This window comes from Pelecanus crispus, chromosome 12 (assembly GCF_030463565.1).
Source record: "Pelecanus crispus isolate bPelCri1 chromosome 12, bPelCri1.pri, whole genome shotgun sequence".
In the NCBI taxonomy this organism is placed as follows: Eukaryota; Metazoa; Chordata; class Aves; order Pelecaniformes; family Pelecanidae; genus Pelecanus; species Pelecanus crispus.
The window spans coordinates 21,854,541-21,876,596 of NC_134654.1; the positions used below are offsets into that span (position 1 = coordinate 21,854,541).

A 22,056-nucleotide genomic window follows, 5' to 3' on the forward strand; every position below is an offset into this window, starting at 1 on the left:
AATTTGTTGGCAGAAACTGCCTTTGCAGCCCGAGGCGGTGGAGCAATTCAATTTGTTTGGTTTTAAGTGTAAGGAGCCATAATTGAGAAGGAGAAGGTACAGATGTTTTAATTGAGTTTGCAGCTACCACCCAGAGTTGCAGGAGGCTAATAGAGAAGAAGAGGTGAGGGTCTCCATTAGCCTCTCCGCTTGCCATTTCTCCTTGGCCTGCAGCACCATTACTCACAGCCGTCCCCTCTGGGAAAAGCTGCTCAGGGCATTGCACAAGAGGAGGAAGGGGGTGGAAAAAGAAGCCAGACTAAACCAGACGTATAATGTGCATTTTATTGTTTTTAATCCCATTTTTTTGAAAACTAATTACAGTCAGGACAAGCATCACATGAGAGCCTGTAATAATGAACTGTTAGTGTTGCTAACGGCCAAATAAAAATAAGACTCACCCGTGATGGGTGAGAGGAGGGAGCTCCTGCCCCGCGCTGAGCTGGGGTCACCCTGCGTACCCCCACTCAGCGCTGGGTCCACTGAGCCATCCCCTTCCCGCTTTCTCCAGTAATTTTTAAGGCATTGCTCTGTCATGTTTTATATGAAAAATGTTTTCTCTGCCGTGGAGCTTCTGTCCGTTAATCACCCCGATTCCTTAGAGAGATTTGTTTTGCTGCTGTGCAAGGACAGCGGGTGTCTGGGAATTTGTGGTTATTTGTTTAAGAAAGCACTCGTGCTCCTTGGGGACCAGAGTCCTTCTTGGTAAGGTACCATGGCAAAGGCTGGGGCCAGGATGCAAGCCCTCACTGTGCCACTGCAACACCTGGATCCAAGCAGCTCTTGGAGGTAAGGCCCCTTCAAGGTCACTGCCACGCACGGTGCAGAGGAGAGGGGGTCACCCAGGCCGGGGAAGAGAAGGCACATCTTTAAGCAATGGCAGGAGAGGGTGTGCCAGGCTGGGCTCCCTCCCTCCTGCCAGCCCAGGCAAGGCAGGTGGGAGGCTACCCTGTACGAAACAAGGGCAGGAAGAGAGGGAGACCAAGGGCAGCCCTAAGAGGGGAAGGGAAGATGAGAGGAGATGAAATAACAGAACAGCCCCGTTCTCTGGCTGGCAATGAAATGTGAAGGTAACAGGTTGAAATGAGCACTTGAAGGGACAGAGGCTGAGCCAACCGCCTTGCAAACGGGCAGCTTGGGGCAGACAGTGCAGTAGGAAAGGCCTCAGCCCCCTCCATAAACCCACACCTGTGCACTTGTGCAGAGGAACAGCCCCCGCAGCCTCTCCAGCTTTCCAAAGGCTCATTTCAGCAGCATTAAATTCCTCCCTTTGGCTCTGCCCAGCTCCCAGCTGCCTCGCAGCTGGCTCCCAGCTCAGCTGCCCCATGAATTTGCCCTCCAACCTCCCTCTTCCTAAATGAGACACCAGCACCAGCTACCTGTAAAATAACTTGTTAATTTGGCACTGAAAATGCCATATCAGCTTCCCCAGAGCACTTGGGGATGTTTAAACTCACTAGCGAGGGCTGCCCATGCCTATTTAGGATCAAGCTGGAGTGGAGGCAAACCGTCCCCCCAGATCCTCTCCAAGCAGCTTGGCAAGGACACAGTGGCAGTGCTCAGGCTTGAGAGGTGCAGGGTTTTGCTTTAAAAGCCATTAAGTGTTTTTATACAGCTCCAGGTACTTGCATATTCCCCCAGGAGGAGCACTTCAGGTCATATGGAAACCAGAAAGTCCTACTTGAAAACAGAGCTTGATTAAAAAGAGCTGCAGTTCAAAGCTTGCTTTAGTGAGTGGTGACATTTAATATTGCAGCAAGTGCAGAGGGCAAGAGGATCTAACATAAGTGACATGCACCTGGCTTTGAACCTGCTTTAATAAAATATTTTAGGTGAAAACTTTTAAAGCTCTTCCTCTTGTTCGGAAAACCCATATAGCCTTTGCCCAAGGGCCTCAAGAGCACAGGACTCCGTGCTGTTTGCCACTGTGTGGTAGCGTAGTGACCACCAGCAGCCTCAAAAGCAGAAACTCCCCTAGAGCACTGGCTGTCTAAGGTAACAGGCAGGTCAATTCTCAGATAAGCTGAGCAAGACCAGCCCAAAGCCCACCTTAACCCTGTGCAGAAAGAGAAGGGGGTGGGATTGAAGCCCATTTCCAGCAGGGTTTCAGATTTTGCTCCCCCACAGCATTTGGGAGCTCTGCTCCTGCAGGCAGGCAGGGCTGAGCCAGGGCACTGCTGCTTCCTCCTGGCACAAGCCCATTCCCTTGAGTTAACACCCACCTTGTTTCAAGGCTAATTACCCAGCACAGGCAGCTGGAAACACATCATTGTGCACAGCTAGAGCTCTTGCAGGCCTCACGCATGTCAGGACTGGGTAATTATCACCTCCCCAGCCCACATGAATCCTGCCCACTGGAGTCAGGGTCTGGCTGGTTGTACCAGCCCCATGCAAAGGCGAGAAAGGGAGAAGGGCTCTGCCAGCTGAAGCCTTTGAGCTGCCTGCGGGAGCCGAGGGGAGCAAGGTTGCGGTTTCCTTTCCAGGGGCGAAGAGCTGTATTCCTGCCTGCGTAGGGGCATTGCTCTGTCCGGCTGGGGCTGCCACAGCACAGGAGAACAGGATGAGAAGTGTGAATGTAAACTCCTGGGCTGGAGAAACCCAGCTCTAAGCAAAAGATCACAGATCCCAGGCAATCCATGGTGCACAAACAGGTTAATGCCTCTAGAAAAAGAAAATGTAACAGAGCACAAAATTATTTTCTTCTGAATTAGGTCTCTTCCCACCCTAATTTCTTCCTTCAGCTGGCACAGGAGATTGGTTTGAAGGTGCCTCAACAGAAAGAAGAGACTCTGTTCTCCCAACCTCCTGCTGAATTCTGCACAGCACATCCCTGCCTTTGGGAGAAGGGACATTCAGCCGATTAGTGTAGTGAGCAGCCAAAGCTGTCTGCTCTCCTGTGTGCCGAGACCTGCAGCACACAGAGAGCCACTGTAGGACGGAGAAAGTGATGCTCCAACAGAGCTGAAGGCAGAAATGGCTGGACACTGGTTAATCGTGCAGGCTGCCAAGGGCTCAGCCCCATGGCTTTGTAGAGTGGGTCTGAGAACCAGGATTGTAACAAGGCTGAGTCCACTCCATCCACACCCAAAATGGAGTGAAGAACGTCTGTGTCCAGGTCTAACCTGTGCCACCAAGCCGATGGCCTGGAAACTTCCCTTCATGCTGCCTCTCCCCCACTCCACAGTCCCAGAGGGGAAGCTGAAATGCTGAAGTCTCTGGAGCCCAGGAGGGAGCATGCCACTACCCCCACATCAGAGTTTTGACTCACTCAGGACAATGTTTGCAGTCACAAACACAAAGCAAGAAAAGCCCCATATGAGCACAAACACAATCCAGAAAGTATGCCGGAAAGGGGAGAGGTGCTTGTTAACTGTCCCGCTGCCAAAGACCAGCTGAGTGTCCTTCCGACTGCAGTACGCAAGGAAAGCCGGAATGAGATACTGGATCCCGTTCCCAGCATAGGCTCCCGTGATCCCCACCAAGGACTCCAGATCGTGGGTGCAGAAAGCCACCAGCACTGGGGGAATCAGGGTGATGGCAGGAAAGACAATCCTATCCACCACCCACGGGTAGGTCCCCCCTTCTCTGTGGAAAAGGGTCTTCCAGTTGTTGCGTAGGGTCACTGCGATGATGGGGAAGTTGGTGCTGATGGTGAAGACAGGGAAGAGGCCCAGGAAGTAACGAATGAAGGCGACGTTGATGATCTCGCAGTTGGTGAAGTTGAGCGTGTACATGTCCATGAGGGTGTCATTGCGGAAGCAGTAAATGGCAGTGAAGGACAGGAGGCTGTAGAAAGCCAGAATCAGGATGTAATCGAGCAGCACGAGCTTGTTGACATGCTTCTTCTTGGAGATGGGTGTGATGAGGGATGGCAGGGAGTGCTGGCACATGAAGGAGTAGACACACACCCCAAAGAGATTGCGGATGCCTGACAGCTGGGCCATGGACGGGTGACCTTCAGCTTGGCCTCTGCTGATGCGGATGAGGGCCAGAATAATCATGAGGATGAAAGCTGGAGAGAGAGAAGGTTTCAGGTCAAGCCCAGGTCTGCACTCCCCATGACCCACCTCCCACTGGCCCTGGCAGTCTTGGCACCAGCTCGCTCTGCTGCTCCACCAGAGCGCCTCCTTATCTCTGGAAAAGGTGGTACATCGAAGGCAAGGTGCACAGGAATTAATCACGACTTGCTTTCAGTGCTAGTCAGCAGATAAGAGAATGGGCTCAGGACTGCCTTTGGCTGGCATCTCCCTCCAGTCTCCTGCCTGCAGGGACTCACCCTGCCACCCCCAATAACAAATGGTTGCTCTGGGTGCTTCAGGAGTGTAACACCAACACGGCTGGCTGAGCCCATCGCCCTCAAGGGTCTCAGTCCACGGATGCTTCTGCCACACACCTTGGCTAAATATCACCATTGAAAAATGGCTTAAGAGATGTTTGAGCTTTGACCGCTAAAGGAAGAAAAGATTAAACCTGGCTGCAGTCAACCCCAGTAATATTCCTACACGTTTGCAACTAGAATAATGTTTCCAAGACCTCACCTACGTTCACAGGCAGATGCACAGGAGCAACAGCTACTACCAAGCTTTTCTGTCCCTGTGATCTGTCAAGCACGATAGAGCAAGAACTAGCCAGCCATTTCCCAGGCAGGAGGAACAGGCTGGCTGTAGTTAATCCCAGGGTGGAGAAACCAGTCTGGAAGGGACTAAAGCAGCACTGAAAGACTGCTATTAAAATTCATCACTTCTAGGCACAAAGTCTGCTCGTCTACCCTTCACTTATGTCAGGGAGAAGCCTAACAACATTTTACAAAGCTTATCACAAAAAACAACGTGCTATGGACAAAAATGAATTGAGGAGATTGGGCTAATGTCCTTATTTACTCTGCTGGTGGAAATTTGAGCCAGAAGCAGTTACTGCTAGACTGTTATTCCTAGCATGGCACATAAAACCACCAGAAAACTAATTCTGGTGTCACAGAAATCACATCAGCCTAGGAAAGATGATCATCAGCTGCTGGAGTTAACAAGGAACAAGGGAAAAAGCCCTGCCTGGCAGGGCAGCAAGCAGCAAGATTTACAGTCCGGTGCTGGCAATGGATGGGCCACTGTTGCTTGCACAGAGCTGTCTCCTGCACTGGTTTGAGGCATCGGAGCAGAGCCGTGAATTACCAGGTAATGAAAAAAATAACAAAGTGCTGACACTACTACTATAGACAACTTTGAATGTCATAAATATAAATACAGAGGAATAAACAGAGCAGCACACAGCCCTGCGGCCAAGCCCACAGGAGGCTGGCCACCAGCACGTGAGCAGGGCAGGCTCGTGGTGGGGTGACAAGGACGCTGGCTTGCTCTGTGCCCAGTACTGCTCTGCTGACGCGGGAGGCTGAAGACAGGCAACCATGCCAGGGACAGGGCTAGAAGTGGTAGTTACAGACCAGCTAGCGAACGCTGCCTCTTCGGTCCCCAGCGAGACCAGATTACTCTTAACTGAACATTGCCTCCCGTCACCCCCAGCACTCTCCAAAACCCAGTTTCTCCTCTCTCAGCAATCCTCCTTTTCCTCCTGCAGCAAACACCAGCTTTTTGCTGAGCCCTTACCAAGCCACGCGCCGCATTTCATCTCACACTGCCTCAGGAAACCTCTCGCTTCCAACTGTTTCCCAGTGACAGGGCAAATCTAACAGCAGTCCACAACCACTGGACTGATGACAGCAGATCCATTCCTTCACAGCACCACGAGGGCCAGGCTACTTTGGGAGTGCTGGACTCTATTTACTTCCCCACAAGCAGTCACAGAGGGCTACGGAAAGCAACAGCTCATTGCTCTGGGGGTGTGCAATTCCCCTTGCCTTCACTCAAGCCAGCAAGTGAATTGTGAACTGTGAACACGGGTATGGTTGTTGTGCCCCCCCATTGCTCCCCAGAGGGGAGGTGCTTGCCAGCCATATCTGCTAGAGCAAGATAACCCAAGAGCTGTGTTCAGGTGAGGTGACATCAGCTGCACTGCCCAGGCTTGCACAGGCTACACGGAGGATGAGAAGGTGCCCAGAGCAGCAAGACAAACCAGGCTGGGCAGCTCTGGAAATACGCTGAGACCACTCCTTTCCCTCTCACTTGGGAGAGGGTGGTCAGCCTCTGCAGCCCAATCCTGAGCAGTTCCTGTACCCGGAGTAGGTCTAAACTGCAGCAGTCTCACACCTCTTCCCCTGCACACGAGACAGTAAATCTCTACCTGCTCTGCTCAGCAGAGCAAAGAGTGAACTATTTCCATCCCCCAACTCACTCTTGCCATTGGCTCAAAACCCCACTTTCTGCACCAGTACTGACAGGACCAGTTCAGGGGAACCCCCAGGCTTGCACCCCATCCTCAGAGACCACAGGCTCTCCTCTGCCCCAACACGTGTTTTTCTGGCAGGGAGCACTGAAGGATCAGGTTTCCAGTGGATTCCCTAAATGATGGATAGAAGTCTATGGCTTAAGAGGCTAGAATTCATAACACCTTTGTTTTTCCTTAAACACTTCTTTCAGAAATTAAACCTATTAAAAGTTAAAGTTACAAGGAGTGATAATCCAGTGCTAAGATCTGCACTGGCACTGTTTCCAAGAAGGCTCCCCCTGCCCTAGCACTGGTGCTCTGCAGATGCATGATCCTCGAGAGGGGTGGTGCTGAGTGACCTGGAAGCCTCCCCTGCACAATTCCAGCCCCAGAGAAGACAGCAGCAGCCCTGCCCCAATGGTTGTGCGTTCTCTCACTCCCTGCAGCAGAAGAGTTTCTCACTCCTGGAACTGGAGAGCTTAAAACATTTGCCTGCCTGATTTATCTGCCTGTCCCTGGGAGGAGGCAAGCCCAAAAATGAGACTCTGAAACCTAGTTATGTTGGATGATAAATCAAGGTGAAAAGAAGATGACAGACTGACAGGCAGCTTTGAGCAGACAAGAGGCAGCTCAGGATCCTCAGGCACACACAAAGCTCCTGCTCGCATCCTCCTCTACCTGGGACAGCAGGCTGAAGGCAGAGTCACCCTACACTGTTTCAAGTCACCTACAGTTGCCACGTGAACTGTCCACCCGCATTCCTTCACCACAAGGACCCTGGCGAAGCCAGACATGGGTTTATAAAAAAAAGCCTCGATCTGTTCCTCTACACACAGGACAGAGGATATAAGCAACATGCTCCTGGAATTAAATACCTTCAGCTACCATGACCAACAGCACCCAGAATCACAAAGTGAGGTGGACAGCGATGCTACCATGGATTGTTAGTAGGTTACATGAAAACTTTGTTTTAAACCTTGTTTTATACAAATGCTTAAAAAGGGGTTTGCTTGTCCTGATTTTTTAGGCAGTGTCAGGCCCATTCCAAACGCACGCACCACAGAGAGGCTTTGCCATCAACAAGGCACAGAGAACACTTCTTGTCTCGACTTCTCTCCTCTAGGTGTTTGAGCATCCTTTTTACTGAAGGATGTAAGCAAGGCTGTGGGGAAAAATAAAGAGGGGGTATGCCAGAAAGGAAAAGGTGTGATGAATCTCATCCCCACTGTCCAACTGCCTCCCCTACAGACCCCTCATCTTACTCTTTGAGGAGCAAACACTGGCTCTTCTCAGGCAAAGCAGACCGCAGACAGCTACTGCTGCCTGTCCTGCTCGACGCAAGAGATGTTGATTCAGAGATAGGGCAGCTCTGCTATGTTTCTTGCAGGTAGAAGACAGATGAATATGGATGAGCATACATCCAAATAAGAGCACTTTAGGAAAATATGGTAGTCTGGGGATATTAAAAAACACATTTTTGTGAGCTTTGATAGAAGCATAACAGAGCTGCAGAGAAGCAGTGAAGATAATTCAGCCATTCTAAGTTTAAGGATTGTTTTGCAGAGTCAGAGCAAACGCCTTTGTAAATGAAAAATGCTGTCTTGTACATAAGCTTCATCTCTCTGCAGAAAGACTATTGCGGGGAGCAGGGAGGAGGGGAAAGAAGTCCAAGGCTGAAACACGTTTTTCCCCATCATGGTAGGTTCCTGGAAGAAGAACTGACACTCAGAATGAGTTTCTGGCTTAACCCTCCCTTGCATTCCTGGCAAGACAGTATGCTTTTGAGATGTTTCACCTGGTGCCCCACATATGTGTCTCTGTTGGCATGTGGAAAATAATGGAGAAGATCCTGAACTGAGCCACTGTCACGGTTTAACCCCAGCTGGCAACTAAGCACCACAGACCTGCTTGCTCACTCCCCCACAGCAGGATGAGGGAGAGAATCAGAAGAGTAAAAGTGAGAAAACTCGTGGGTAGAGATAAAGACAGTTTAATAGGTAAAGCAAAAGCCATGCAAGCAAGCAAAGCAAAACAAGGAATTCATTCACTACTTCCCATTGGCAGGCAGCTGTTCAGCCACCTCCAGGAAAGCAGGGCTCCATCACACATAACGGTTACTTGGGAAGACAAACACCATCACTCCAAACTTCCCCCCCGCCTTCCTTCTTCTTTCCCCAGCTCTATATGCTGAGCATGATGCCATACGGTGTGGGATATCCCTTGGGTCAGTTGGGGTCAGCTGTCCCGGCTGTGTCCCCTCCCAGCATCTCGTGCCCCCCAGCCTGCTCGCTGGTGGGGTGGGGTGAGGAGCAGAAGAGGCCTTGACTCTGTAAGCGCTGCTCAGCAGTAACTAAAACATCCCTGTGCTATCAACACTGTTTCCAACACAAATCCAAAACATAGCCCCATACTAGCTACTATGAAGAAAATTACCCCAGCCAAAACCAGCACAGCTACACTGGGAAACAGGGAGAAGAGAGATGCTCTGTCATGTAATTCAGAAAGAGGTGGCTTGGCAAGGGGGAAGCAAGCCCAGAAGTGAGGGTTTGCAGAACCATGGCATTGGATAACCTCTCTGTGATCCCAGGAAGGAGGGCCAGAGACAGATGTTGCCTCCCAAGTTCAACAATGAACTTTGACCTTCAAAGCACTGGTCCCAGTTAAAACAAGGATGGCTTTACTGGCTCTAGAAAGCATGGGGGCAGACAGCCACAAACCAGGGATGAGTAAGAGAGTTACTGGGGAAAAAAACCCCAAACCATAAAACCAGAACAAAGGTTACATGACAACCACCTGTATGTTAAAAGTCAGAAAGGTAGAGACAGGGGAAGAACAATCTTGCACACCCATTCACCACAGCTCGAGTCACATCTTCTCCAACTCTGTCCTTACTCTCATTCCTTCTTCCACAAGGAAAGCCTAGCAAGAAGATCACCGTACCCGCCTGCCATTCCTTCCAAGGATCCAGAGAGGCAGCGGTGTGCAGCCACACCACCCCGCTACCGCGGAGTGGCCCGCGCCTGGCTGCTCCCCTACCCCCACCCACAGCCATTTGTTTAAGCAGGTGCCGCGTTGCGCTGTGACATGTTTGCGGCAGGGCTATCTGTCACTGCCGGCTGACGGTGTGACAGAGCTTTCTTGTCGAAGCGGAGAATCAATATGCCAGGAAATAATGACAATGAATCACCCTTTCATGACGCATGCCACTCGCTTCCCTTTTCATACATTAGGTGGCATGATGGATTCCAAGAGGAGGACGTTTTCATGAGCTTCCTGAGCCCATTCTCTTTGGAAGGAGGAAGATCTCTCCCCACCTTAACCTTGATCCTGATCCTCCATCAAGCCAAAATACAGCAGACCACTCAAACAGAGGAGCAGATCTTACTCAGTTTAACATTAGGCAGCTCTTTCAGGAGAGAGGGAATAAAAGCAAGAGCACATGCTCTGTACATACTGAACAACACAGCATCATGTCCAGACAGTCCTACCTTCTGCATCCCTGGCCAACACTTGTGTTGTCTGCTTCACTACTGATGCCTTTCTGGGATGCTGGTGCCCCTCCTCAGAGCCAGCTGCCTTCCATCAGTGTTTTGGGCAAGTTTAAGAGCCCACTGCAACTCTGGAACTGCCAGGCATTATGGATGCTGTAGCATTTGAAGTATTAAAGCACTGCTGGAGTTCACCATGCTGGCAGAACAAAGTATCTGAAATTAAGACATTGATTCTTAAATTTAAAACTCATTTACCCATTTTCTCCCACAGAAGCTGTATCCTATCACTTGTTCATGACCTCCAGCCCTCTGTAAACTCCAGAGCAGCAACTGATAAATTTCTCCAACCTTCAGAGGAGGTTTCTATATGAAGCGACAGTAAAGAGGTAACATGAAAACCAGGTTTGTTCCATCACATGTGGGAGCTAGAGTAGTTAAGGATCAGATTTGACAATGACAGAGCCTAAAACACCATCTCCAGGAAGATGAAGGATTTATGAGTGCAGAGACTGTGGGGAAGCAAGATGGATATGTTCATAGAAGACAGTAATTCTCTGGAGAGAGATGTCAGAAGAAGAGGAGGGAAATTACTTCCCAGAAGAAAGGTATGAACAAAAGTTGTGGGACATCAGTGTGGCTCCTTTCCTCTAACAGAGAGCAGGGACTTGCAGGGACAGTGTTACCCTCCCTGCCCCAAAGCCTAAGGCAGAGTCTACATGGCAGGGGACGGTTGCTCATACAGCAGGAGAAGCATAGCCACATGTTGGGCACATGAAGATCACAGAAGTGTGATGCAGCTTACCAGGAAGGCAAGAAAAAGCCTCTCAGGCACCTCTGTTCCCCCTGCCATCTCAACCACTCTGCCAGGTTTGGCTGCCTCCTGCTGCAACCTCCTCAGACACTACTGCTGCCCTGGCCTCAGGCCAGGCACAGCCCGTTTTGTTCACAAAGGGAAACTGTATTAAAAAGTACCATCAGGACTTTTTGGTTGTCAGAAGTGGTTCAGCAGGGCTTCTCTGCTGTAAAGGCATCATTTCCCTGGCATCATCTGGGGCAGGGTTTGCTATGCGATAACCAAGATTTACAAGCAGCCTGCCCTACTGAGGTAACAATTTCTGCTGTGAAACTGGTGGAGCTGCCCCCTCTCAGCCCACATCAGCTGGTCTCCACAGACATCTGCACACCAGTAACAGTTCATAGGGAGAAAAACGGCTCTGCACTCTGGTATTTATCACGGATGCTTTATCTCAACATATGGGAAGGAAAGAGCAGCCAGCGAGGCTTGTTTGCTTATGGTGGAAAATTACCCACACAGTTTATTGTCCTTTCTCCTCTGGTCACCTTTGGCAGAAGCACCATAAAGCCTCTGCAACTGGGACTCAGCTCTGAGCTCTGCTGTAGACTTGGTCTATTAGCTTTAACAGTCACTTCTCTCTCCATGTGAGAATTTACTCTTCTGTGAGAAGGGAATAACACACACTTTGGTGTCACCATGAGCCTGAGCTAGGGCTGTGCATGCTTTGGAAAGCAGTGGGTGCAGAGCACCCATATGCCATGAAATCCAGATGCCCTGGAGCCTTAGCCACACCTTCCCCATCCTGCTTTGGGCCCTACCCAGCAAAGTTTTTATCATTTTGTTCCAACAACACACATTCTGAACAGAGAGCAGCTTTGCATGCCACACACTCACTCTGAAAGCCTGTGCGGGCACCATCATCCAGACCGTTTTTGCAGGGCTGAATGTGTCCTTACATTTTTCAGCACCCCTCCTCCAGCTCTCAGATCCATCAGTTTGTCTCCTGCTACCTGGATAAAGCGCTCTTTTCAGGAACATCAGCTCCTCAGGCGGGATCTCAGTGATCCCGTCCAGCACCGCATGTCAGTCTCCATCTGCATCTGAAGCTAACAAGGCTCTTTCACTCACACAGGCACTGCTTCACCCCACTGCCCCCCACAAACAGCACTGAAATGAGCTCCTCAGCCGACAGCTCTGAAAGTAGGCATGACAGAAGCACAGCCTTTTAACTAACTCTTCATAAATATATTCACTTCTCTTAGTGAATTATTTACCCTGGGCTCTGGCAACAGCTTTCTCTGCTCTGAAAGGGATGCAAGTACATGAAGTAACTTTGTTGAAGAAGCTTGTCAGAATGAACATGCAACAGTGTCCTAATTTACAGTCTGATTCCCTCTTCCCTGCCATTCCCATATGCCCTGCTCTGTGAAAGGAAAGGGGCAGAGACTGAACTGGTCCCTCCTTAAGCTGTTTGCAGAAAGCTCCATTTTCGGTGCAGAAAAGAGGCCACCTTGAGGACTGTGGACACTGGCAGACTAATCTCTCTGCAGGAGACTGGAAACACGGGACTTCAGATAATTGTCACCCCCTCCTATATCAGCCTCTGCTATAATTCTCAGTCTCTGCAGCTGAAAGGATGTAGCAGAGTGACTCCGGGTTTCTGCACTCAATCAGCTCCAGCATGGCTGGTTAAGCCTGCTAAGGATGGCAGCAACAGTCACTACAGCAGCTGAAACCTGCTCAAAGTGTAGATGGTCTGAGACCAGCTGCAAAGAAGTGCTGAGGAGTCCTGTAAAGAGTGGGATTCTGGTGGAAGATGCAGAAGTATCAGAGAAATGAACAGATAAGAAAAGTCAGCCTCACCAGCGTGCTTTGGAGAGCCCTTTCCTAGTTTCTTGCCTAGAAACCTTCTACCAAGTACCCTGGAAGGGGACAGGACAGAAGGGAGGGTGGGAGGAAAAAAAAAAAAGCTTAACACACATTTCCTGGCTATTCTTGTCCTTCTTCCCCTCCATCTTACTGGCCAGGGGAAAGAGCTAGGGGAGAGATTTTATTTCTGGGCATATAGTTGTGAGATCATAGTTTGGGCAGGGTTGGGAGTGATCTGTCTCAAGGGCTGCAGTTACTTGAATGAATGTGGTATGATCTGACTGCTACAGGGAGAGAGAACTGCACCTGGAGCAACCAAACCTAGAAGTTTATTCCTCTATAAAATGTGTCTTTATTAAAATACAATACTTTCTAATAACTACAATACAGCATCAAGAGCAGCACATAGAGCAAATGTCCCACGTGGGAGCTGTCTGGGAACATTTGCCAGAGACTCTTCAATAACGGCAGTGATAATCATGCTACCAATGTCTTTAAAGCCAACAGTCCTCACCTATAGAGCTGGGCATCTCAGGCTGTAACAGACTGCAATTAATCAGGTTAGCTGCTTAATACACAATAGCCCAGTGTTTGCTGCTGAGCTTCAACAAGCCCTGTCCTTTTGTTATCTTTCCTAATCCATATCCTTTCCCATGACGCTGCTAGACAGTTATTATCCAATATTATCCAATAATAGAGGTAGGCCTGTGCCCCCATGAGCTGTGTCCCCTCTGCTTTGAGAGGTGCATCAGACTTACCTGGCTCAGTCCCTTTTGCTGTGCCGTGCCCTCCAGCAGCTCACCCCTAACACCACCCACTGATCAGGACTGAAAAAAGGAGGGGGGAAAAAAACCAGCTAGATTTCCAAGTCTCTTTAGGGAGCAATCTGTCACCACCACAGATTTAAGCCCTCCAGGAAAAAAGAGCCTGGACAAACAGCAGAACTGAAAATACCAACAGCTCTAATTTATTGATGGCTTAGTTGGTTTAGTCTTCTGCAGGAGACGCCCTGTTCCAAGAACCTTGTAAGAGACCTGGAAGCAGGCTCCAAAACTGGTAAAGGACTTGGGCTAATAACAGCTCCACACTTGCAAGGCTGAGGTGGAAGGGAGCTGAAAGGAAGGAAGGAGTTACAGTTTGGGAAGGGAACCCTCTCTACACCAAGGGGATGATTCTTACTTACCTGGTCAACCAGTCTGGGCCCTGCCTCTGCTCCTAGTACCCTTTCTCAAGAGCTGGGCGAGCCAACAAGGTTTTATCCCTAACTCAAATCAAGGCTTAACCTTAAGCACCATTACCAGGATTTAGAACAAGTGATTTTTCCCAACTAGCCCCTTCTCTAGGGAAGCACAGACGACAGGCTCCCTGTCACACCCCTCAGGGTACCTGTGCTCAGTCTCCCAAGGCAGTTTGGGCATGAGTAGGAGAGGGCTGACAAAGCAGCCTGAGGAGCTTTCACAGTTGCAAAAGGGAGGAGAGCTTGTGTAGGCAAACCCTTACACACTGCCAGCTCCATGAGAACAGAGATCTCTAAGCACAGATAAGGCCAGCAGTTCAAGCACAGACTGCTGCACTGAATTTAACCATTGGCACTCACCCACGTGAGGTGGCAATCAGTTTTGCAGCCAAGTATGTAAGCTGTTACTCTTCAGAAGACTGCCAACAGCTCGATGGCTCTGGTAGCCCTCTCTCCACCATCCGCCCCGGTCGACCTGCAGACACAGATCCACCCTCTGCACTCCTATCAGCCCTGACAGGGGAACACCTCACCACGCCAGCCTTGTTTCCAGATGAGCTCTCTATGTTCAGCAGGCCCAGACAACAAGAGCCCATCTGTATGGGCTCTCTAGCCGTACGACACTTGGGCTTGCAAGCTCCTCCTTCAACTTTCTCCTTCTAGAGACTTCAGAGGTGCCTGTCCTAGCTAGTCCCTTACCCTGAGAGGAAAAACACAGCCAGATGAAGGGCTGAACCCTGCCACATCTCCATGTTCATTGAACTGGCCCATTTTTAATTTCCAGTTCAGGTCCCAGTGTTTAAGACTGCATTTTTCCTTGACAGAATGAAATTTTTCTTGTCCATGAGGTATGGAGAGAGACCGCTGTAGGCTTTGTTAGTTGATGTGCTGCTTGCGATGAACATGAGGCTCTGGAAAGAGGCTAGTGACACTTGATTATCACTTAGATCAGGAGAAAGAGGGAAAGCAACTTTCAAAGGCAAGGCTGACACTGTTACAAACACCAGCAGAAATGACCTTCACACACAGCTAGCTCTCCCTGCTGCCAAGAACCAGCCTCTCAGCCACTGTCATCTGAATTGCCAATACACCTGGGGCAGTGCAGCCTTACATCAGCCACTGCTGCTCCAAAATCCAGGGCCTTTTCAGCAGGCTGGGGAAAAGGGTATACAGTGGGTCCTGCAGTACGTGCATTGCAAAGTCTCCCAGCTCAGATAGGCTTGATTTTTTTCACATCACGATGCAAAGCATGGGTCAGCTTCCCATCCACACCAGGTGAGCGGGCACAGGTAAGCTGAATAAGCCACTGTCCCTGTGGGAAGTTTTTACCCAGCAAGACAAACAGCTAGGCTGGCAGCTCCAGTGTTCAGCTCTGATGCTAAGAGTGGTTGGCAGAAGGGGAACCACCTTCAGCACCACATGGCTAAAACAAACTGAAGGAAGATGAAGAAAAGTCACAGATTATAGCAGGACAGGAACCCACATCTGGCCATTGGCATTCAGGCAAGACAAGTTCAGGAGACCACAAAACACTAGCCAAGACCATTCTTTAGGATCTGAGCTCTCTAAGCACCAACAAAAGACCAACCCATGTTTAACTCACAGCCCTGCTTTTGGAGGAGGGGACAGCAGGGATGTGAGGACATGGGAGAAGGCAGCTTGATAAATCTAAACAGTACAGGATCCATCCTTATCCCAGAATCTGCAGCAAGAGCTTTTCTCTGTTCCCTGCATCACATGGCTGTTTGATAAATTGTCTTTCCTAATAAATCTATCCCTCATTGTACACATACGGAACCCGTTGCTCTAAGTAGCCACTGAGGTGCTGTCAGGGTCATTAAATATCATTATCTGGGGCAGCTGTTCCCCAGCGTGCTGACGCAGGAATCAATCAGGCTAAAGCATGAGTTTCCCCTACACTTCTCCAAACACTGCCTTTGTCCATCTCCATCAAGTGATGAAAAAAAGAGAAGCAGTTCTGCCTTTACACCAAGGTTTAGCAATCCTCATGCTGGAAGGAGTCGGCTAAAGGGAAACCAATGGCAGATGAGGCAGGCATCAGGTTGTCACAGAGACAGAATGAGGTCTGACTGATGTCTTTACCAGGAAAGAGTAGGCAGGGTGATTGGAAACAGGCCAGCGAGCTGAGCAGAGATTACTCTTTTTAAAAAAAAAAAAAAAAAAAAAAACCCAAAACCCACCACACTAAAAAACCCCACAACTTCCTTTAATACCCCTTAATGAGATAACCTCTTTCTCTGAAGAACATGGGAGCTTTCAAACCTTTCATGTGCTTAGACAAAAACAGACATTCAGGATTTTCACACCATCTGAGGTCAGGATTCGTTAACTCAAGCCGTTCGGCATCTGAGACTTGAGGGCTTAAAATCCAACCTCATTTTCCTGGGTGATGACTGCTTAACCCCATCTCAGATGTCTTCTGGAACAGAGGATCTCTATTCCTCTGCAGTGACTGCCAGCCACTTCCAAACAGGATGACAGGCCTTTGGACCAACAGAAAAGGGGCAATAGCCAACTAAAGTCAGGTCAAGTGTGTGTGTGCAGTGGGAAATAGTCTGAGAATCAGCTTTTCTTCCTATTCCAGGTCAATGATAGGTATAAACAGAGCTAATTCTGTGCTTGAATGGTCTGGACCCATGAACCAGGAGTCTGTTAACCTGCAGAAATGCTGCTGGTGCTGTAACACCCTCTCCGTTAGCCCTGAATATCAGTTACTCTGTCTAGGTTACACAAAACAAGACAAACCTCAACATAAGCCTCCATAACACACACACACCTCTCAGCCTTTAAGGGCATATACACATACACACATACAAGCCAGGTGCAAGGCAGCTGCCTCTTTGCATGAAAAAATGCAAAAAAAAAAAGGAAGTAGTGATGTCTTATTTCCCTTAAGGTAATTATCTGTCTTCCCAGAAGTTCTTGGCAGTAAGATTTTGGAGAGACTCACAAGAGCAGGGCTTCCCAAGGACAACAAACACTCATTTGGGGATTTCCAATGCAGCACATCCTATGCTAAAGCAAGGCCCAGGAAAAAAAAAAAAAATGCAAACAGATGATAAAACTAAGGGCAGAAAATCTGACAGAAGTGCCTTTTTTTCTCAGATCAAAACAAAGATTGTTCAAAAGTCTGTTGTACACATGCTGAGAGAATGAGAAACTTACTGCTGAACAGCAACTGGTGGGTATCACAGTTAGCCCACACACAGGAGACTGTTCCAAATCCCTTCTGCCTCTCACAAAAAACAGATTAAAACTTCATCTACCAGCTCATGTCTGATTGAGAACAATTTGTTTTGTTGTAATCAGAAATTTCATCCTAGAACAAAAATCCCTTTCCACAAAGATTTATCAGGCCTGGACAATCCTACTCAAAGAGATTGTTTTGACGAGCACTTGCTTCCGAACAAGAATATCTTGCAAAAGAGAAAAAAGAAAAAACAAGGGGAAAAAAAAAGGAGCATCAGTAGCGTGACTCGGGTTCCATCTATGGTAAAGAGGTGGCCAAGACTCTGCCAAGACTCACCTATCCATCTCATGAGGGACGTCATGATTTGAAGATACTTGGTCTTCTGCACATTGAAGAAGGTAAAAGGACCCAGGAGGAGAGTGAATGCTGCCTGGAAAGACAACAAAAACACACATTATGTTAAAAAACAGAAATTCTGCTAGTACAGCAAATTTATCAGTAAAGCAAAGCTTGCCTTGAAAGTTCACTTCCAGACATGTCTGTTTGTTATGGAGCTTTCTTTGTTGCTTAATTTTACAGCTAGGTTGGCTGAGACACAGGGGGTCAAGCAAGCTGCTTGGTATCAGAGAACACGCCTTGGGCAGAAGTAGAGCACAGGATCCTCCTGGCTCTCAGCCGCTTGCTATCACTGCTACAGCATGCCTTTACTGACACATTTCAGAAAAGCTCTCAGTGCAGCCTTATGGAACATTAAATATTAAACTGTGGCCTCTTTGTCTGGGTACATGCTCAATTTAGGACTAGATAGTAATAGCCATGACCAGTCTGCTCACATTAACGTTGATGGGGTAGCTTCGGGGGTGTCCCAGGCTGAACAGCGATGGAGCCATGTCTGCCTGGAACATTTTTTTTTCCCATGCTTTAAGTTGCTTGCTTTACAGTGGGAAGCTTATAGTGTAACAGTTAAGCTGTTGACTCGGAAGCTGAAAACCTGTGCGGGGGGGGGGGGGGGGGGGGGGGGGGGGGAGAAAGGAATCAGAGAGATACTCATAAGAATGAACTTCATTCAGTGTGGAAATTAAAGACACTGTCAATGAGGAGAGATCTTTCTTCACTGCCCTCTTAGTTGTATATTGAGACACACTGAGTGACACTCAGAGCCCTACCTAGTCCAGACAAAGGAAAGGAAAGGCTTTACTGCAGGAAGGCAACAAACCTTGACCGAGGTCTGAACATGAACTGAGAGCTGCTTGTGACAGGGAGACAAAAATGGGTGTTACAGAAGACAGCCCTGCCCATGATCCACAGAATGGCACAGGCTAGCGATATATTAACAGGTCCAAAAGCTGTAAGCAAGCAGCATCTAGAAAGCCACAGCATACACGGTACAGATTTGTTGAGCATCCCAAAGGGATTTTTAAAGACAAATACTCAACATTAATATTTACACATTGCTCTTTTCCATGACTTCTTAAAGCAGTTCCAAAAAAAGGTGTCACCAGAAGGGAAGAACTGGGACTCAAAAGGGCAGGCTGCAGAGCCTCAAGGTCTCTGTCGACCCCAACAGAGTCAGTGACAGAAATTAATCCAAGCTATTTTAAGACTAGTACAACACCAAGAAACCTTTTTTGAGATGGTTTCAGAATATCTGCAAGGCAAATTGGAAATGCCTCGCATCACAAGTATTCTCAGACGACCAAAGTAAACCCAGAAGGGGACCAGAGGAGAGAACCCTTGGTTTCACACGTCGCTCAGTCAAGAGGTATTCTGACCTGAGGCCATCATTTACACTGTCTTGTTTTTTCTGCTTGAAAAAAACAAGAGGGGGGAGGGGGACCAGAAAGCATGCACAGAATTCAGATTTGTGAAGCAACTGAGGATCCTTGAAGGAAATGCTGAAATCACACAGAATACAAGACAGGCATAACTGGCAAGACTTAAGAGCTAAACCAGCCTTAATAGTGAAAACACCTTCATTTTTAACACAGAAGCAAACCAGCCAGTTACAAGGCTTTTTTAATCTCCTCCCTCTTGTTCCTTTTCGAGCTTAACTCCACTCTCCTTCCACCCTCTCCTGCCCTCTACAGACTGCCACTCCATCCTAGGATAGTGCACAAACCCCAAAGAACTAAATAAACTTTAGTCTAAAGAGAGATGTAGGTCAAGGACCCAGAGCGAACCAAGTGGACACCAACTCTCTTGCTGGAAATTATTCTCAAGTTTGTGACTATTATCTTTTAACCTCCTCTCCCAACACACACACTGCTCAACACAGCCTCCCTTCAAATTATGTTAGTAACTCATGCATCAGGAGGAGCTGAAACAAAAAGAGCCAAAGAATGGTGGTAATTAAGGAACAGGTGTCTTCTGCAAATTAGAATGCAACAGAACCAACTGGCAAAACAGCACCTCAAACCATGGCAAGGATTGACACAAGATTGCTGAGCGCCGAAGCAGCTGGGTCTGAAACCTAGATGTGTCTTAAGCATTGAGGAAAGAGCTGTGTTAAGGTGGATTCGGGGCTCAGTTGCTGAAAAGCATCAAAAGCATCATTAGGTGCTGGAAGAACCTGAGCCTCCTATGTGCTCCCCAACAACTGCTAATGAAGCATAAGGAATTGCTCTGGATGTTACACTCCACTTTCTGCAGTTATTCTGCAGTGTTCAAGGCATCTTAAATAACTAAATTCATTGAGCGACTCTTTCAGCTCTCCCCCTCCTGGATGGGCTTTACTGCTCAACTCATGGGGAAGAGATACAAGTCATGCCTGAGTGGTTGGATTCCCCTCCCATCCTTCAAGATGATCAGTGTCTTCTGTTCTTAACAAGATCCTGGAGCTGGTCCAAAGGAACCAAGTGAGAGCTGAATTCAAATGCAATGGAAATGTATTACCTTTTCCACTTGACGCCCATTAGTGAACCAAGATGGATATCCACAGATCAATACAAACGATGCTAAGGCCTGGAATGAGATGAGGTTGCCGTTCTTTGCAGAGATTTGTGCAAACCACTTTTAGGAAGGCAAGCCACAGCGCACACTGGACTGCTTGAGAGGAGAAAGGCAGGGCAGAAGAGGACATCAAACAGCCAGATTAACATCACTTCAAAGTGAAATTGCGTACAGCTCCACAGGATTCAGCACAGGTCAGGAAAGAGGGATCAGTTCCTCACCAAGGACATTAGAGACAAGGACTCAGTCCCTAGATTAGAGCTAATCTCGTCATCGACCCTCAGAAGAGTCCCAAGGCCAGGAAGCCTATTTAAAAACACATACCCAAAAGGATGAGAAGAGACCATGATGCTTAGAAGGAGAATGTCTACTTTCTCTACCTCACTGTGCCAGACACCTAAATGCTCTTCCGACCCATTAAGTTAATTAGTTTCATAACTTCTCCCTAAGGAAAAAGTAAGCCCAAATAAGTACCTCAGACATACACCCAAACTTTCCACCTGATGTTCTTCAAGCTCAAGTCTCTCCCAGAGGGATATAATTTACAAAGTGCTTCATTAGACATACTATTCAAACAATCCAAAACCTACACAGAAAAACTGCATCAGTCAGACCTGCCAGAAATCAAGTATGCAAAGCTCCGGCACATCAAAAAGCTCTTCCGAGTTTTCCATTTCACCTCTTGAGCTAGCTGAGATGATTTCTAGGAGTTTATCATTCTCTTCCTAACCTTCAGCAAATTAACCCAAGGTAGAATGAGCATAGTGTACTTTGAGCATAGTCTACTTTGACTAACGATTTTTCTACTAGTGAACTGGTTTTGTATTAGAAATGAGCAGGCATACATGGCTGATTCATTGTTAAACTTAAGCAAGGTAAGGAAATCCTCCCTTTGGCTGAGAAGGAGCATCCGATCTATCAAATGCCGTCCTGTGAATATAAACAGCAGAGAGAAACCTTTACTGTGTTTTTGCACAGACTGGCTGTTACGAGTGGTTCCCTAATTTCTCTCCAAGCTCCTCCATTAAACAGGAAAGGCTAGACAAGTCACCAGCTCGCTGCAGAGGGTACGTGGAACCCACAAACAGCAAATAAATGCTAGAGATGCAAAATTCTTTACGTTCCTTTCTCATACTGAAAAACAGCATGAAGATCCAGCACTTTAGTGACCGAAAACACAGTGTTTTTCTTGCTTCTAATATTCTGACTGGAAATGTCAGTAAAAGCTAGCGAGTGTAAAGGAAAGAACAGCAGCTTGTCACCCTGAATCACACTCTGCCTTGCAGGCCAGTAGGAGCGGTGAGCAGCGCACCAGCTTGCTCAGCCCCTGAAAGGGTCTTCAAATCCATTCCTCCCACCAAGCCAAGCCACAACAGTATCAGCACCAAGGCTTGCGAGCTTCTCTTAGCCAGCTACTCAGCTGACACCACGTTCCGACCCTCTGCACCTGTCAGCTCTTAGTATTTCGAGGTGAAAAGCAAGTATATCAACTCAAGTCTTCTTGCCACAGGGGAAACTAGCTGGGGCTTACCAGTGCCTGGAATATATTTTATATATGTATTTATATATTTCTAAAAGTATATTTTATTAAAGCTCTTATGTTAAAACTTGGTTACATAACCTTGTTTATTGGCTTATCTTAAAAAAGCAAAAGTAAGATCAAGCGTTAATAGGACATCTGGCTGGTTTTATCAGCTTAGTTTCAGCCAAGAGGACCACCAAGAGAGCTCTCAACCACTACGTGATGGCCAGCTAATACCAAGAGTCCTTCAGACCATACAAACATGCTTTAAGCCAGTCAGAGGGCTGTATTGACTAAACAGGTTCTTTATTGACCTGAAGGGTCCATATATCACTCTGAACCAGTACAGTTCAATAGCTTTCATCTGCTTCCCAGCATGCGGGTTCTACAGAAAAAGCCAATACGGCTCAGGAAGCACAATTAGCATCCCAAACGTAGCTGATTCATGTATTAGATGCAGCAGTTACAGCATTATGGCTAGTGCCTGCATACATTTGCAAGAGGACCATCTGAAAACCAGCTTAATTCATAACTGTCATCAGAACTTGCTTGTTTTCATGCTCCACAAATTCATCTGTAAGAATTGCATCTGTCTTTGGTGCTTGCTGAGTAGTGAATTAAAAA

The 22,056-nt window shown here is 48.0% G+C and overlaps 1 protein-coding gene across 1 annotated transcript in view; it reads right to left on the reverse strand.

Moving 5' to 3' along the window:
- Nucleotides 1-327: 327 nt before the first annotated feature.
- Nucleotides 328-22,056, reverse strand: part of SLC38A12 (solute carrier family 38 member 12) — a 45,745-nt gene continuing 24,016 nt past the window's right edge. The window contains exons 9-10 of the mRNA XM_075720016.1: nt 17,298-17,391; nt 328-4,051 (exon numbers count right to left, since the gene is read on the reverse strand). Of these exons, the coding sequence (XP_075576131.1) occupies nt 3,291-4,051; nt 17,298-17,391 (855 nt within the window). The 3' untranslated portion in view covers nt 328-3,290. The remainder of the gene's footprint in view (nt 4,052-17,297; nt 17,392-22,056) is intronic.